This window comes from Ictidomys tridecemlineatus, chromosome 4, assembly GCF_052094955.1.
Source record: "Ictidomys tridecemlineatus isolate mIctTri1 chromosome 4, mIctTri1.hap1, whole genome shotgun sequence".
Lineage (NCBI taxonomy): Eukaryota > Metazoa > Chordata > Mammalia > Rodentia > Sciuridae > Ictidomys > Ictidomys tridecemlineatus.
Genome location: NC_135480.1, coordinates 172,856,498 through 172,873,079, shown reverse-complemented (window position 1 = coordinate 172,873,079; position 16,582 = coordinate 172,856,498). Strand labels below are relative to the sequence as shown.

Sequence of the window (16,582 nt, the reverse complement as noted above, 5' to 3'; positions counted from 1 at the left end):
TTTTATTGATTATTTTGAGATAGGTTCTCAAATAAGTTGCCCAGGCTGTGATCTTGCTTCAGCCTCCCAAATAACCTGGATTCAGACATGCACCAACACATGCTGTATTATGTTTTGTGTTATTTTATCTATTTACTTATTTATTTACTGGTGCTGGGGATTAAACCTAGAAGAGCTTTATCACTAAGCTATACCCTCAGCTAAGTTGCTAAGACTGACCTTGAACTTGTGGTCCTTCCCTCCTGAGTTGCTGGGAATTAAAGCAATAATCCTGGTATGGTGGCATACACCTATAATCCCAGCTACTCAGGAGGAAGGGGCAGAAAGATTGTAAGTTTGCCTGGGCAATTAATAACTCCCTGTCTCAAAATAAAAAAGCTGGGGCTAGGTGTGATGGTAGCCATACAAACGGCCCCCACCATGGTTTTTGTAGTGTCTTCTGTCTCAAAACAACAAAAAGGGCTGGGAATGTAGCTTAGTGGTAAAAGCACTTCTGGGTTAAATCACCAGTAACAAAAGAGGAAGAAGGATGAAAGACTTCTGTGAAAAGTAAAACAATAAAGTTAAAATCTTGGGTTGGGGTTTTAACTCAGTGGTAGAGTGTGCTTGCCTAGCATGTGTGAGGCACTGGGTTCAATCTTCAGCACCACATAACAATAAATAAAATAAAGGGGTGTGTGTGGGTGTGTGTGTGTGTGTGTATATATATAAAAGCTAAAAGCTCAACTTCAATGAAAAAAGCAGAAAAACTTATCATGCAAAAAATTAATTCAGTTTTAAGATTCTTTTTAAATAATTGTATTTCATATACAAAAAATCCTATAAATTAACAAGGAAATACCAAGTGCATTTGAAAATAAAGTACAAAAAAACGTAAATAGGAACTTAAATGAAGAGGAAACCCAATAACAACAATGTGAAAATGTGCTCAAAACAGTTATTTTTATACAAAGACAACACTTTTTTAAATGAGAAATTTTATGTTTATTTAGTTGGAAAAAATGAGACAGCTGTATTGTCAGGTGTTGGAATAATGCAGAGATAAGGAAATAGCATGTCTTTTTGAGAGTAAAGGTTCACAAATCTATTTTAAAAAGCAATCCTACTGTTTAAGTCATTAAGTATACATCATGTACAATACAACAATTCTCCTGAATCTATATTTTAAAGAAAATTTCATGAAAGTACATAACAGGAGCCAAGATGGAAGTTCACTGTGGCACTGATTGTTATAAAATGATAACCTGGTGGTTATCCCCCCAAAATAGCTAAACTGTAATGAAATTACAATTTCATGTATTATGAAATTAGTCATAAGTGACAGATTAGATAAAATAGCATATAGTGGATCTTTAAAATAATACTGCTTAGTGGCTAAAAAAAAATAAAAAGTATTTAAAAAAAATACCTAAACTACATAAACACATACTAACAATATGTACTTTATAGGAAGAAGGAACAGTCAAAACTTACGTATCAGAATGGTTGCCTATGGCAGGAGAGAAATTAAAAATAGGTTATGTTGACAAAAAGAAGTAAGTAGCCCAAGAGAGGGGGCTTACTGTTATCAGTAAAAACATGGGCCATAAACAGAGGATTGTGATTAACTTAACTCCATACCCGAGATACAGAAATAATTAAAATGTTTGTGGGTGGGTAAATGAATTAACAGGAATTTGAAAATAATGGAATACATCACAGAATTTAAAAAGGAAAGAGAAAGCCAGTAGATCTTACTTTGGAAGAGAGGCTCTTTTCCTCAGAGCAAGTACTGATAGTAGGCCTTACCTAAATCTTTTTTTAATTTATTTATATTTTTAGTTGTACTTGGACACAATCTTTATTTTAATTTATTTATTTTTATGTGGTGCTGAGGATCGAACCCAGGGCCTCGCATATGCTAGGCAACCACTCTAAAGCTGAGCCACAATCCCAGCCCCATTTTACCTAATTCTTAAATTTTTTTTAAGTGCTAGAAAATGTCTCCAACATAAACTACCCACTTAATATTATTTCCCCTTATTTGAGACAATTGGTCCTTCCATCTTAACTCATTTTCCCCTTGCTAAAAATTAGTCTTATTCTTAATTCATACATGTTAATTTATAGAAAAATATAGAGTACAAGTTTTTAAAGAGAGAAAATAATAATTATCAGTAGAAAATAGTTAACACATCCACCACCTTTCCCTCTATTCTCACAGAGGCAAGATCTGGAAATGAAAAGCAGGCCGCCATATCTTAGAAAGCAAGAAGGTAGAAAAGTCCTTTTTGGTACCCAGTATTTTCCTGGCCCAATCTCCCAGGATTGTGCCCAAGAACCAGGCATCAACTAACCTCTCCTGAAACTACTGCCAATCCCTGGAAATATTAGCAAGACAAATTTGTCCCCATTTATATTTGTAGTAATATGGACAACTACCTCCAGGTGGCAGCAAACAGTAGGCTGGACCAGGTCAGAGTTGGAGCAAGAAGCTAGAGTTCTCTAATTGTAGGACAGAGAGAAATAACATTACCTCATCTTTTGTGTGATTAAATTTTATATGTATATATTTTTAAGTTATTGAAGAACCTTTATTTTATTTATTTATGTGTGGTGCTGAGAATAGAACCCAGTGCCTCACACATGCTAGGAAAGCACTCTACCAGTGAGCCACAACCCCAGTGCCGGTGGCGAAATTTTTTTGACCCCATTTATCCTATTATGGTGAAGTTTACTTATCACCAAATAATCATCCTAAACATTCTAGAATATGATCTTCTGGATTTAGATCATATTTTAATATTTTTAATTACATATTAAAATTAAATATCATTTGTCAATAATGCCATTTATGTCATTAAAAATGTATTTTATCCAAATGCATAATTATAACCCATTTAATAAAGCAAAAAATGAGTCCATAAGGATATAAATAAACAAATGAGTAGAAATAGAATCTTTATACAGTTTCAAAGTATTGTCCCCCACACACAAAAAAGAATTGTGGGGGGAGAAGGGAGACTGGGGATTGAACCTGGGGGCACTTTGCCTCTGAAGCTATATCCTCAGCCTCTTTTTGTGTTTTATTTGGAGAAAATTATTTTATTTTATGTTTTATAATGGTCATCAACAAGTTATTTAGGGCTTCACTAAGTTACCGAGGCTGGCCTTGAACCTGAGATCCTCCTGCCTCAGCCTCGTAAGTCGCTGGGCTTATAGGGGTATGCCAGCACGTCCAGATTCACCACAAGACTTTTAATTGCATAGGGGATGAATAACTTTACAGTGAAGAAACCTGTCAGACATCTTCTAAAGTGACCAAAGTGAACATTACTGATAATGAGACAAGTCAAAATTATGTGCCACCTGAATATAATATAAAGAACATGAGGAAATTTTTGAAACCTAAGTCAAAGGGCATTCACTAAGGCTAAATTATAGACACAAGAAAACTAAAAGCAATAGCTGACTCTGAATATTACGATAATTAGCAAAATTGAATAGAATCTTAAGACTAATTTTCTGATTATTGATAATAACTATGATTGTGCAGAACACTCTTGGTGTAGGATATACACACTATAAAATATTCAGAGGAATAGTGAGAAATGTTGGCAATTTACCCTCAAATGATTCAGGAAAAAAATGATATAAACATATTAGAAATGGGTACCTAAGAAGGTGCGGGGGGAGAGGCATTAGCCCCAACTCTAACTTTGTTCTAAAAGTATATCAGGCTGGTGGTACTGCTCAGTGGCATAGGGCTTGCCTAGCATGTGTGAGGCACTGAGTTCAATCCTTAGCACCGCATAAAAAATAAACAAAAATAAAGGCATGCTGTCCATCTACAACTACAAAAAAAGTTTTTTTTTCAAAAAAAGTAGGAGTAAAGAGAAAGAATTGAATACGTACATACATACCAACCACACACAAGAAATCGCATAGAATGGCCAAAATAATGAAAAAGAATCATAAATTGGGGCAGGTGGCATGGCTCAGTGTTAGAGGCTTTCTAAACATGCTCAAGGCTCTTGGTTTGACATCCAGCCCAAGAGGGAGAGGAAGAAGAAAAAAGAATCATGAACTGAAAAGTATATGATTATTAACTCAATCCTAGAAACAATAATAAAATGTTATAAGTAAATGTTAGCACATGTGACTAGATCTAGGGGTAGGACTCACTTCAGGTGTGGTTATTTTGCTGGAGGTAACCAAAGACATTCTATCCATTTCTTTATAAAACTGGAAAAGGTTGCTACTGGGAGTGAGGAATGGTAGGGGACAAATGTTCCTTATTTTATTTATTTTTTTAAATACCTTTATTTGGTTTATTTATTTTTCATGTGGTGCTGAGGATCGAACCCGGTGCGTCACTCTATCACTGAGCCACACACAACCCCAGTCCCTCCTTATTTTAAATCACACAGTAAGTATGACTTTTAAAACTATACATATGAAATACTTTCATAAGTAAAAATTAAAGGAAAGACGCAAATGTTAAATCAGTAATATGAAGGCAGTAAAGAACCTCAATTAGCAGCATCTGGAAGGGCAGGCAAATTATAAGAGGTTAAGATGAAACTAGAAGTCAGAAATCCAAACAGGCAAGTCAATTAGGTCACTAGCATGAGGACATAAATGAAACTTGGTATCTAAACAGTAAGTTCAGTAGCTCCTCAATTCAGCTGACTCTTACCTCACAGCTGGTTATCATGGGAAGAAGAGTGGTTACAGGTGATTGAGAAATAAAGTAACTAATGACAGCATTGTTCCCAGTGTTTGTAGCAATTCTTTCAGCTATTGCCACTTTTTAAACATACCCACAGAATCACTGCACTCTTGACTCCCAGGAGCAATTATACCTTTATTTTTATAGCCTAGATCCTCAACCTAATTCCAATTCTAAATGGTCTAATTACTGACTCCAACCTCTTTCTTGGAGCATGAATTCCTGTGTGTGCCCCAACTCTAATTTTCTTCTAAAAGTATATCAGGCTAGTGGTACTATTCAGTGGTGGAGGGCTTGTCTAGCATGGGGGAGGCTCTGGATTCAATCTCTAGCCCCAAATACATTTATAACTTTTTAAATTATATACACATAAAAAAGGAGACTATTTAGTTTCTGTTTGCCATGGTCAGTATCTCTTCCTGAAGGCTGTACTTTTTCCCAAACGCTAACCATCCCCCCCCCCTTTTTTTTTTGGTATTGGGTATTGAAACCACTGGAGTACTTTACCGGTGAGCTACATCCACAACTTTTTTTAAAGAGGGAGGGAGGGAGGGAGGGAGGGAGGGAGGGGGAGAGAGAAAGAGGGAGGGGGAGAGAGAAAGAGGGAGGGGGAGGGGGAGAGAGAGAGAGAGAGAGAGAGAGAGAGAGAGAGAGAGAGAGAGAGAGAATGAGAATTCTTTAATATTTATTTTTCAGTTTTCGGCGGACACAACATCTTTCTTTGTATGTGGTGCTGAGGATCGAACCCCGGCCACAAGCATGCCAGGCAAGTGCGCTACCGCTTGAGCCACATCCCCAGCCCCCAAACTCTAAACCCTAACGGATCCTTTTACCAAACAACTGTCTGGTTTTACCTGTCGGAATATTCAAATAATACCTGCTTTGGGAGGCAGAGCAAAATATAGTTTAGGCAGACAAACTTAACAATAAGATGCAGAACCAATGATGCAAACTAATCTGTGTAACCTTAGACAAGTTTCTTAAACTCCTTGTGTGCCTTAACTTCCCCACATCCACAGGACTAGGTTGGTGAGATCTCATCAGGATGACAGCAGTAACAACTCACACTTATTGTGATTATTTTGTGCCACGCTCTCTTCTAAATCCTCTAAATGTAAATAATTTAATTTCTAAAATAACACTATGAGGCAATTTAGTATCAAACCAATATTATAAATGAGGAAAATTAATTCAAAGTTTTAGAAACTTGCAGCAGGTCACACAGTTAATAAAGGAATCTTGATATTTGTGTAAAGTGGGTATTTCTTTCTCTCTAGCTGTAATATATAAATGTGTGCACAAATAGATGTAGACACTGTCCCCTTAGCACGGGCATTGTACATGTTAATAACTCAATAATAGTAGTGATGATTAATTTTGTAGTTCTCTGTTGCTATAAACAATTTTCTCATCCTAACATTAGACTCAGGGAGGCACTGCAGCATGTGCCTATAGTCCCATCTACCAAGGAAGCTGAGGCAGGAGGATCCCTTGAGCCCAGGAATTCAATGACAGCCTTAGGCAATACAGTGAGACCTCAACTACTAAAAGACAAAGATTAGACTCCTCAAAAAATAAAAAGTATCTGAACTAAAAATAAAAAAATTGCTTGACTGTAAATTAAATTGGACTGTTTTTGTACATGTGAGGTTGGCTCAGTCCAAGCAGTCTTATTTCAACCATAAGGACAAATCTGATGCCAGGCCCAGACCTCCACCTTACTTAACTGATTCTAAATATACCCATACACTATCAGGTCACAATCTTTAGCAAGTGATTTAACGATTAATAGAATCAGAGGTTAAAAAATCTTGATTTTTTGATACCCTTCACCTTAAGTTATTTGACATTATTCTTCATGTACAGCCAATGGAATCAGATAACAGAAAAGTGTAAAATTTAGGAAACTCTAAAACTATCATGATTTTCCAATTATATGCTTTACTTGGAAACCTAAAAAGAATCAAGGCTAGGTGTGGCACAGTGGCATAGCGCTTGCCTGGCATGTATGAGGCCACTGGGTTTGATCCTCAGCACCACATAAAAATAAATACACAAAGCTATTGTGTCCATGTGTAACTAAAAAAATTTTTTTTAAGGAATCAACTGAAAATCCAGATAGTAAGATAATGCAGTAAGAATGGTGGCACACATTAACACAAAAAAATGAATAGAATGCTCATATACCAATGATCTATCAGAAAAAATGTCAGAAGATATTTTATTTAAAAATAGCACCAATGAAGTTACATTAGCAATCAACATAAATATGCAAAATAATTTTAAAATGTAACCGAAGAAAACTGAGGAAGATACTTTAATGATATGGTAAGGTCATAGGTGTATATATTTTTATAAATAGCTTTAACTTACAAATTGTAATTGTACATTTATAAATTATAATGGGATATTTTAATATATGCATACAATGTAGAATGATTAAGTCAAGCTCATTAACTTATTCATTACCTCACTTATTTTTGTGGTAAGACATTTAAAATTATTATTACTTATTTTGAAATACATATTATGATGAATTATAGCCATTTTGCTGTGAAAATCATCTCAAACTAATTCCTTCTTGGGTGCAATCTCCAATACAAAAATGACAAAAATTACCTTGTTCCTCCCATCTTAAAATTTGTAACTTTAGACCAACGAGTCCCAATTCCCTTCTTCCCTCCCTTTCCCTAGTCTCTGGAAACCATCATTCTGCTTTCTTATTTCCATGGGTTCAATTTTTTTTCATATTCTACATATAAATGGATCATAACTTTCTGTGCTTGGCTTATTTCAATTGGCATAATATCCTCCTTGACAAGATTCATCCACCTTGTCAAAAATGACAGGATTGGGCTGGGGATGTGGCTCAAGCGGTAGCGCGCTCGCCTGGCATGCGTGCGACCCGGCTTCGATCCTCAGCACCACATACCAACAAAGATGTTGTGTCCACCGAGAACTAAAAAAAAAATAAATATTAAAAATTCTCTCTCTCTCTCTCTCTCTCTCTCTCTCTCCTCTCTCACTCTCTCTTAAAAAAAATGACAGGATTTTCTTTTCTTCAGGCTAAACAGTATTCCACTGTGCATCATACATTATAAAACATTCTTTATCCATTCACCTGCTCACAGACAATTTAGGCAGATTCTATATCTTGGCTATTATGAATAACACTGCAATGTTCATGGACAAGCAGATATCTCTTCAAAAGACTGGCTTCAGTTCTTTTGGATATGTACCAGAAATGCAGTTGCTGGTCATACAACAGCTCTATTTTTATTTTTTCAAGGTGCTGGGGATTGAACACATGGCTTTGGATATATGAGAAAAGCATAACACTGAGCAATAACACCCACTTCCCTGGTAGTTCATTTTTTAGTTTTGAGTTTTCCATATTAACTTATATTTCCACCAACAATGTACAATAGTGCCCTTTTCTTTCCATTGTCTCCACGATTTGTTACCTTTCAACTTTTTTTGATAAAAGCTATTTTAACAGGTATGAGGAAATATCTTATCGTGGATTTAATTTGCATTTCCCTAATGACTAATGATGCTGAACACCTTCCCATGTGCTTCTTGGCCAATTATATGTCTTGAGAAATACATATACAGGTCATTGGCCCATTTCCAAAATTGTGGTTATTTTTCTTACTGTTGTTTGAATTCCTTAAATATTTAGGATATTAACACATATCAGATGTACGGTTTGCAAATATATTCTCCCATTCTATGGATTGTGTCATTAATGCAACTGTTTAGTCTGTTGTTAAGTTCTTTAGTTTTATACAATTCCATTTGCCTAGTTTTGTATGTTACCTGATTTTAGGATCTTATTTTAAAAGTCACCCAACAAGACCAAAATCCTGAAACCTTCCCTTTTGCTTTCTTTTAGTAATTTTATAGTTTATTCATATTTATTAGGTGAAAAAAGAAAGATACTGCAAATTAAGAATGCCCATTTGTTTAAAAGGGAGAAAAAAAAAGTCTTTAAAAAAAAATGGTGCTGAAACAACTGGTATTCACTTGTATAAAAACATATGTAGCCAAGAATAGTGGCTCATGCCTGTAATCCCAGAAGCTCAAGACTCAAGCAAAAGAGTTCAAAGTTCCAGTCCAGCCTTGGAAGCTTAGGAAGATCCTATCTCAAAAGAAAAAATAAAAAGGGGACATAGCTCAAGAGAATTCCCTGGTTCAATCTACAATTTCGGTGAGGTTCATTGTATTATTCATAATAGCCAAAATATGAAATCAATTTAAATGTCCATCAACAGATGAATGGACAAAGAAAAAGTGATATGATGCACAGTGAAATATAATTCAGCTTTAAAAAGGATCATAGTTCAAATTCATTCTCCGCAACTTAGAAAGCCTCTGTTTCAAAATAAAATATAAAAAGGGCTTGGGAGGGCTGGGGTTGTAGCTCAGTGGCAGAGCGCTTGCCTAGCATGTGTGAGGCACCAAGTTCAATTCTCAGCACCATATATAAATAAAAGATCCACTGATAACTTTTTTAAAAACCGCAGGGGGGCAGGGGGGGCTTGGAATGCAGCTTAGTAGTTAAGTGCCACTGAGTTCAATCCCCAGTACAAAAAAAAAAAAAAAAGAAAAAAGAAAATCATATGTAGCAATAACAGCATTGCTAAAAGAAATTATGAAAGTCAGAAAACAATGAATGACAACTCTGAAGGACTGAAAATGTGGAGAAGGGAGATGCCAGCCTAGAATTTTATATATATTATTATTTTTTTAATCCTTCAAAAACTAATAATTGTGGGACCAAGGGTACATTTCAGAGATGGAACACTTGCCTAGCAGGTGCAAGACTCCGGGTCCAATCCCCAATTTTGTTTGGGGAAAAAACAAATCAAAATCTAATACAAAGGGTTGGGGATGCTGTTCAGTGACAGAACACTTTGCTGAGCATGTGTGAGACACTGGGTTCGATCCTTAGCATCACATAAAAATAAACAAAAATAATGGGCTGGGGATGTGGCTCAAGCGGTAGCACGCTCGCCTGGCATGCGTGTGACCCGGGTTCGATCCTCAGCACCACATACAAAGATGTTGTGTCCACCGAAAACTAAATATTAAATAAGTAAATAAATAAACAAATAAAATAAAGGCATTCTGTCCATCTGCAACTACCAAAAAAATAAATAAAAAACTAATAGAAAACAAAAATATGTTCAGGGAAACAAAAACTAACAGGTTTTCAGCAGACTCGAGTTACAAAAAATATTTTTTTCCTGGTACCAGGGATTGAACTCAGGAGCAGCTGATCACTGAACCACACTGCCCAGCCCTATTTTTGTATTTTATTTAACAGGGTCTCACTGAGTTGCTTAGCACCTTGCTAAATATCTGAGGCTGGCTTTGAACTCATGATCCTCCTGCCTCAACCTCTCAAATGCTGGGATTACAGGCATGTGCCACTGCACTCAGTTGTACTGAGACATTTTTGTTTTATTATCACTGCATAACCCACCATGTCAAAGAAGAAAAAAGTGGACTTCCTATGTCACACTTTTAGGCACAATGGAGTGCTTTATTTTGTCATCAAATTAGATGGTAAACCAGGTGCAGTGGAGCTGCTCAGGACGCTGAGGAAAGATCACAAGTTCAGAGCAAGCCTCAGCAAAAAGCAAGGCGAGACCCAGTCTCCAGATAAAATACAAAACAGGGCTGGACATGTGGCTCAGTGGTCCACTGCCCCTAGAATTCAATCCTCAGTACCAAAAAAAAAAAAAAAAAAAGATGGCAAAGCATTGTCTTTATTATGCAATGACACTATGCTAAAAGAATGCATAGCCATTATCAGACTGCAGTCATCTCATTACAGCTGTCTCCAACTCACTGTTTCTAATGAAACAATATTCATTAGAAAACTGTAAGTGGAAGGTCTAGGGATATAGCTCAGTTGGTACAGTGCTTGCCTTGCAATGCACAAGGCTCTGGGTTCGTTCCCCAGCATCACAAAAAAAAAAAAAGGAAAGAAAAAAGAAAATTTTAAGTGGAATACTTCATTACAACAAAATTTCTTCCTGAAATTAAAAATGAAACTGTAAAAAAAACCAACTTAGTGAGTGGCTTATTTGTTAGCCTACCAAGGAGAGCCGTTTACTGATGGTGGGTTAATTAGATAGTGTTTGATTACAGCAGTCAAAGAAGATTGTTAGCTTTGTGGTGATAATATTTGTTCAGCAACTTGAGAATATTGGGAGCAACAGCAATAATAAATTAAAAAACAAGGCAAATGATTTCAAAGAGGTTTTCCTTGGCTCTAGATGAGTCAGCATATGTTACTGATACTGCTCAGTTGCTGTTTATTTGAGCAGTCAGATACGGAGTTTGAAATGACTAATGAATTAGCCTCTATGCATGTCCGTTTGGAACTACAGGTAACAACATTTTCAAACTTGAGAAAACAATACTTTGTTACAACCTTAAGATGATTGTACTAAGAAACATTACAATTGGTAGTGGTAAAAAATATGTGTGGAACAGAATATCTTAAATAAATTAAAGAAATTTATGAAAATTGTTTAAGCTTAGAGCTGTTTACATTGTTCATTGGTAGGTACTCTGCAGAAAATATGTTTGTTTTGTTGTTATTGTTGTAATGGGGATTGAACCCAGGGGCACTCTAACATTGAGCTACATTCCCAGCCCTATTTTTTTTATTTTGAGACAGTATCTTTCTAATTACTGAGGCTGGCCTCCAATTTACCAATTTAGGATGCTCTTGCCTCAATCTCTTGAGGAGCTAGGATTATACGTGTGCACTGCCATGCCCAGCTTTGCAGAAAATATTTGAATCTATCATACATAACTGACCATAGTGCCAAAAGATGAAATTAATTCTCTTTCATGTACTAAACCATCAGCAATATGCAAAGAAGTTGAATATCCTGATTATGCCCTTATACAGAGCAGTTTGATAGCTTGGAAGTGGTGTTTTATTTTTTGGGCTCAAAGCCAAGACAAGTTTTTCTAAAGAAGAAGAACTACTCTCAACCACTGCTATAGAACACTGTTATAGCTTTGGAAATTAGAAATTAGGTGTTGCTGAAAACTTGATGTTTCTCAATGAATTTAAACTAAAATAATAAGAAAAATAGTACTCATGTGCAAAACATACTGTGGGGTAAAGCCTAAAAGATTTCAAAAATAATGTCATTTGAATAAATGTCAAATGCTATGTACACTTTCTGTGCTGTCAAAAGTTAACACAGGGGGCTGAAATTGTGGCTCAACAGTAAAGGGCTTGCCTAACACGTGTGAGGCCCTGGGTTCAATCCTCAGTACCACATAAAAATAAAGATATTGTGTCCAACTACAACTAAAAAATAATAAATTTTTTTTTAAAGTTAACACAGTTTTGCTACAGATATATGGTCTGAGTTCAAACTGCAATTTTAGCATTGTTCTTCAGAACTTTAGAAGTACAAAGGAAATTTACTGAAGTTTAAACCCAGTTAATTGTGCAACTGAGGAATTTCAATTGGATATGGTTAATGTGTACTATGACCACATGCCAAAAAGCAAATTTCAAGACAAGTGACTAGCCCAGGGTGTGGTAGCATAGAAGGCTAAGGCAGGAGGACTGAAAGTAAATGGTTAGCCTCAGCAAGTTAGTGAAACCCCGTCTCTAAATTAAATAAAATTAAAACATAGAAAGAGCTGAAAATGTCAGCCCTGGATTCCATCTCTAGTACCAAAGGAAAGAGTGAATGAGAGAAATATCTAATAGAATTGGGATACTTATTGCCTTGCAAGCAATAAATAAATAAGCAATTAAAATCTGATATCTGTGTTAGGCAATACCAATCTGTGTGAAAAGACATTTCCAGAGAGGAAATCTCAAAGATTAACATTAGCAATCTATTTTAATAAAAATGAACAGTAGCTTTATTAAGTGAAACATGCATCCTCTCAGAATTCCATCATCCTCATCAAAAGAATGAGGAAAAAAAGCTCAATATTTTGTCAAAGATGATTTCTGAAAATTTGTTTTTTCTTATGATATAAATAGCTAAAAAACGCCTTTGATTTTGTCTCTTGGCCCACAAATCCTAAAATATCTGCCTACCTACCCCTTTTAAAAGAAGTGTGTAAATCACTGAACTATATGATTACTTGTAGGATTAAAATAATGGGATGTTGCTGGATACCGTGTCACACACTTATCCCAGTGGCTTGGGAGGCGGAGGCAGGAAGATCTCAACTTCAAAGCTGGCCTCAACAACTTAGTGTGATCCTACACAATTTAGCAAGACTCTGTCTCAAAAAAAAGGGGGGCGGGGAGGCTGGAAATGTGGCTCAATAGTTAAGTGCCTCTGGGTTTAATCCCTGGTACTATAAATAGACAAACAGAGATTAAAACAATAAAATCAATATATACAACTATCCTTAGCTATTATATTGGTAATGTTATATTGGTAATGCTAACACTAGAATTGATATGCTGAGATACTACCTAATATTTGAGAAATAAATGAGTAATTAACAATGAGAATATTCTGGGGCTGGGAATGTGGCTCAGGCGGTAGCACGCTTGTCTGGCATGCATGCGGCCAGGGTTCAATCCTCAGCACCACATACCAACAAAGATGTTGTGTCCGCCGAGAACTAAAAAAAAATAAATATTAAAAATTCTCTCTCTCTTAAAAAAAAAAAAAAAAGAGAGAATATTCTAATTTATTATATTCTATAAGAACCAGAACTTTTGGGGCTGGGGATGGGGCTCAAGCAATAGCGCGCTCACCTGGCATGTGTGCGGCCCGGGTTCCATCCTCAGCACCACATACAAAGATTTTGTGTCTGCTGAAAACTAAAAAATAAATATTATAAAAAAAAAAAAAAAAGAACCAGAATTTTGGGTATGGAAAAAAGAGAGGTATAAAATCACATGAACATTTACATTAATTCACATTCTGTTACAAAATACCTGATACTAGGTAGTATGTGGAGAAGAGGAAGGAACTTTCAGGGATGATAGAAATGGCCCATAATTTGTAGTAGAAGCTGTGTGTGTGTGTGTGTGTGTGTGTGTGTGTGTGTACACACACATTTGGTACAACTAATAAGAGTTGGGAGTGTAGTAGAGTACTTGCTTAGTATGCCCTGGGGCGCAACCCCAGTACCACAAGGGGGTACTACTTTTCTACAATCAGTACTACATATAAATTACACCATAATAAGTTTATAAGACAACCAAAATTATAAACTCCACAGAAGAAATGGAAGATAAGAATGAAGTAATTATTTAAAAGAACAAAAACACAAATTGAAATTAGTAAAAAAATATTTTTCAAATTACAGGATTAATTCAGGCAGTCCAATACCCAGAAAATGGGTGCTCCCTAAACAAAACAGCAAAACTGTTCAGAAAAAAAATACAATTGAAATAATGTCAGAAAATTTTGAAGTGTGAAAAACTTCCAGAATAAGAAGGGGAGGAGGGGAGAAACACACACACACACACAGTTCACCAAAACAGACAGGATTTTTAACAATAGCTTTGGAACTAAGTCAATAACAATAATAACCGTAAAATTCTGAAGTTAATAGGTTTGGTGGCCCTAGCTACTTAGGAGGCTGCCTAGGCAATTTCAGTTTTGCCTAGGCAAATTTCAGTTTCAAATTAAAAATCAATAAAATTGGGGTGAAAGATGTAGCTAGCTCAGTGGTAGAATGCTTCCCTAACATGTGAGGTCCTGGGTTCATTCCCCTATTTCTACAAAAACAACAACAAGGGGCTGGGGTTGTGGCTCAGTAGTATCGCGCTTGCCTGGCATGCATGAGACACTGGGTTTGATTCAACACCACAAATAAATAAAGTACCATCAACAACTTAAAAGAAAAAAGGGTTTGGGGGGGGGACTGATATGTTCAAACAAGAGAATGAACCAAAGCAGATACAAGATTCAGAAAACAGATACTCCTACAAAAGTAGAAAGAGAAGAAATCCCCACCCAGTATGATGGTAAAGGGAATATTATAAGACTAACAACAATGACCATGCAGAATGCAGCACTGGGTGTGTTAGCATATGCCCTGTAATCCCAGCAACTCAGGAGGCTGAGGCAGGAGGATCCAAAGTTTGAGATTAGCCTCAGAAACTTAGAAAGGCCCTAAGCAATTTAGTAAGATCCTGTCTCAAAAATAAAAATACAAAAAGGGCTGGGGATGTGGCTCTGTGGTAAAGCACCTGTAAAACAACAACAGACTCACTCCAGAATTCTAGTGGGTTGATGGGAAGGTAAATGATGTAGTAACACGAAAAAAATGTATCTGGCAGTTCCCCAAAAGGTTAAACATACTTACCACATGACTTGGCAATTCTATTCCTTGATATATAACCAAGAGAAATGATAGTATATTTTACATAAAAAAGATTACATGAGGGGCTGAGGTTGTGGCTCGTGCATAGAGTGCTAGCCTAGCACCTTCAAGGCCCTGGGTTCAATCCTCAGCACCATATAAAAATAAATAAAACAAAAGTATTGTGTCTAACTAAAACTAAAAAATAATATTTCTTTTAAAAGTATACATGAATGTTCACAGACACATGATTCACAGTAAGACAAAAAGCAGAAGAATCCAAGCATCTATTAACAGATGAGTAGAAAAAGAAAATGAAAATAGGGCTAGATGTATAGCTCACTGGTAGAGCTCTTGGCAAGCATGCACAAGGCCCAGGGTCAATCCCCAGGACCATACAAAGTGGCACACACACACACACAAACAGTGCAGAGAATACAAAATATGTGGGAAATAAAATTGTTTTATTACATTTTAATATTATTAGCAATGAATATCTATAATTATGACATATTTTTACTGGCAGACCAGAGAACTGTACATGCATGTATACGGGAGACATCCAGTGTGTGAGGGGTGGGAATAGAAGAGAAGAAAGAAATTTGAGCCAGGTGCGGTGGCGCACACTCAGCTCAGGAGGCTGAGAAAGAAAGTTATGAGTTCAAAGCAGGCCTCAGCAAAAGCAAGGTGCTAAGCAACTCAGTAAGACCCTGTCTAAATAGAATACAAAAATAGGGCTGGAGATGTGGCTCAGTGGTCAAGTACCTAGAGTTCAATCCCAGGTACCCCCCCCAAAAAAAGTACAAAAATTAAAAATTAATAAATACATTTTTTAGAATTATGATAGCTCTGGGTTGGCTGACTACTCACAAACAACAACAACAAAAAAGAATTACAATGGCAACCACCAAAAAAATAAAGACAAGAATGGGTAAAAACTCTCTGGAACTACACAATAATAGAATGTACTAATGCCACTAAGCGGTAATTGTGACATGGTTAAAATGTTAAATTTTGTTGTGTATATTTTATCACAATTTTAATAATTATTTTTAAAATTAATTTAATTTAAAAGCCAGGCACATTGGGCTGGGGATGTGGCTCAAGCGGTAGCGCGCTCGCCTAGCGTGCGTGCGGCCTGGGTTCGATCCTCAGCACCACATACAAACGAAGATGTTGTGTCCACCGAGAACTAAGAAAAAATAAATAAATGTTAAAATTCTCTCTCTCTCTGTCCCCCTCTCTCTCACTCTCTCTCTCTTTAAAAAAATAAATAAATAAATAAATAAAAGCCAGGCACAGTGACCCATACCTGTAATCCCAGCAGCTAAGGAGACTAAGGCAGAAGGATTGTGAGTTCAAAACAAGCTTCAGCAAATCAATGAGGCCCTAAGCAACTTAGCAAGATACTATCAAAAAATAAAAGGGCTGGGGATGTGGCTTAGTGGTTAAGTACTCCTGGGTTCAACCCCCAGAACCTCCCCCGACCCCCCCCCCAAAAAAAACTCAGCTGGGGTACTAGGATTGTGGCTCAGTGGTAGACCA

The 16,582-nt window shown here is 36.4% G+C and overlaps 1 protein-coding gene across 5 annotated transcripts in view; it reads right to left on the bottom strand.

The window, feature by feature from the left end:
- The window catches only part of Ube2r2 (ubiquitin conjugating enzyme E2 R2), a 101,375-nt gene that overhangs the window by 58,725 nt on the left and 26,068 nt on the right, over positions 1–16,582 (bottom strand). For 2 of the 5 annotated variants that reach the window (XM_078047746.1, XM_078047748.1), the window contains exon 2: positions 13,479–13,544. The exons of the other annotated variants lie outside the window; for them this stretch is intronic. In XM_078047746.1, coding sequence (XP_077903872.1) covers positions 13,479–13,544 — 66 coding nt within the window. The remainder of the gene's footprint in view (positions 1–13,478; positions 13,545–16,582) is intronic. 5 annotated transcript variants of the gene reach the window in all.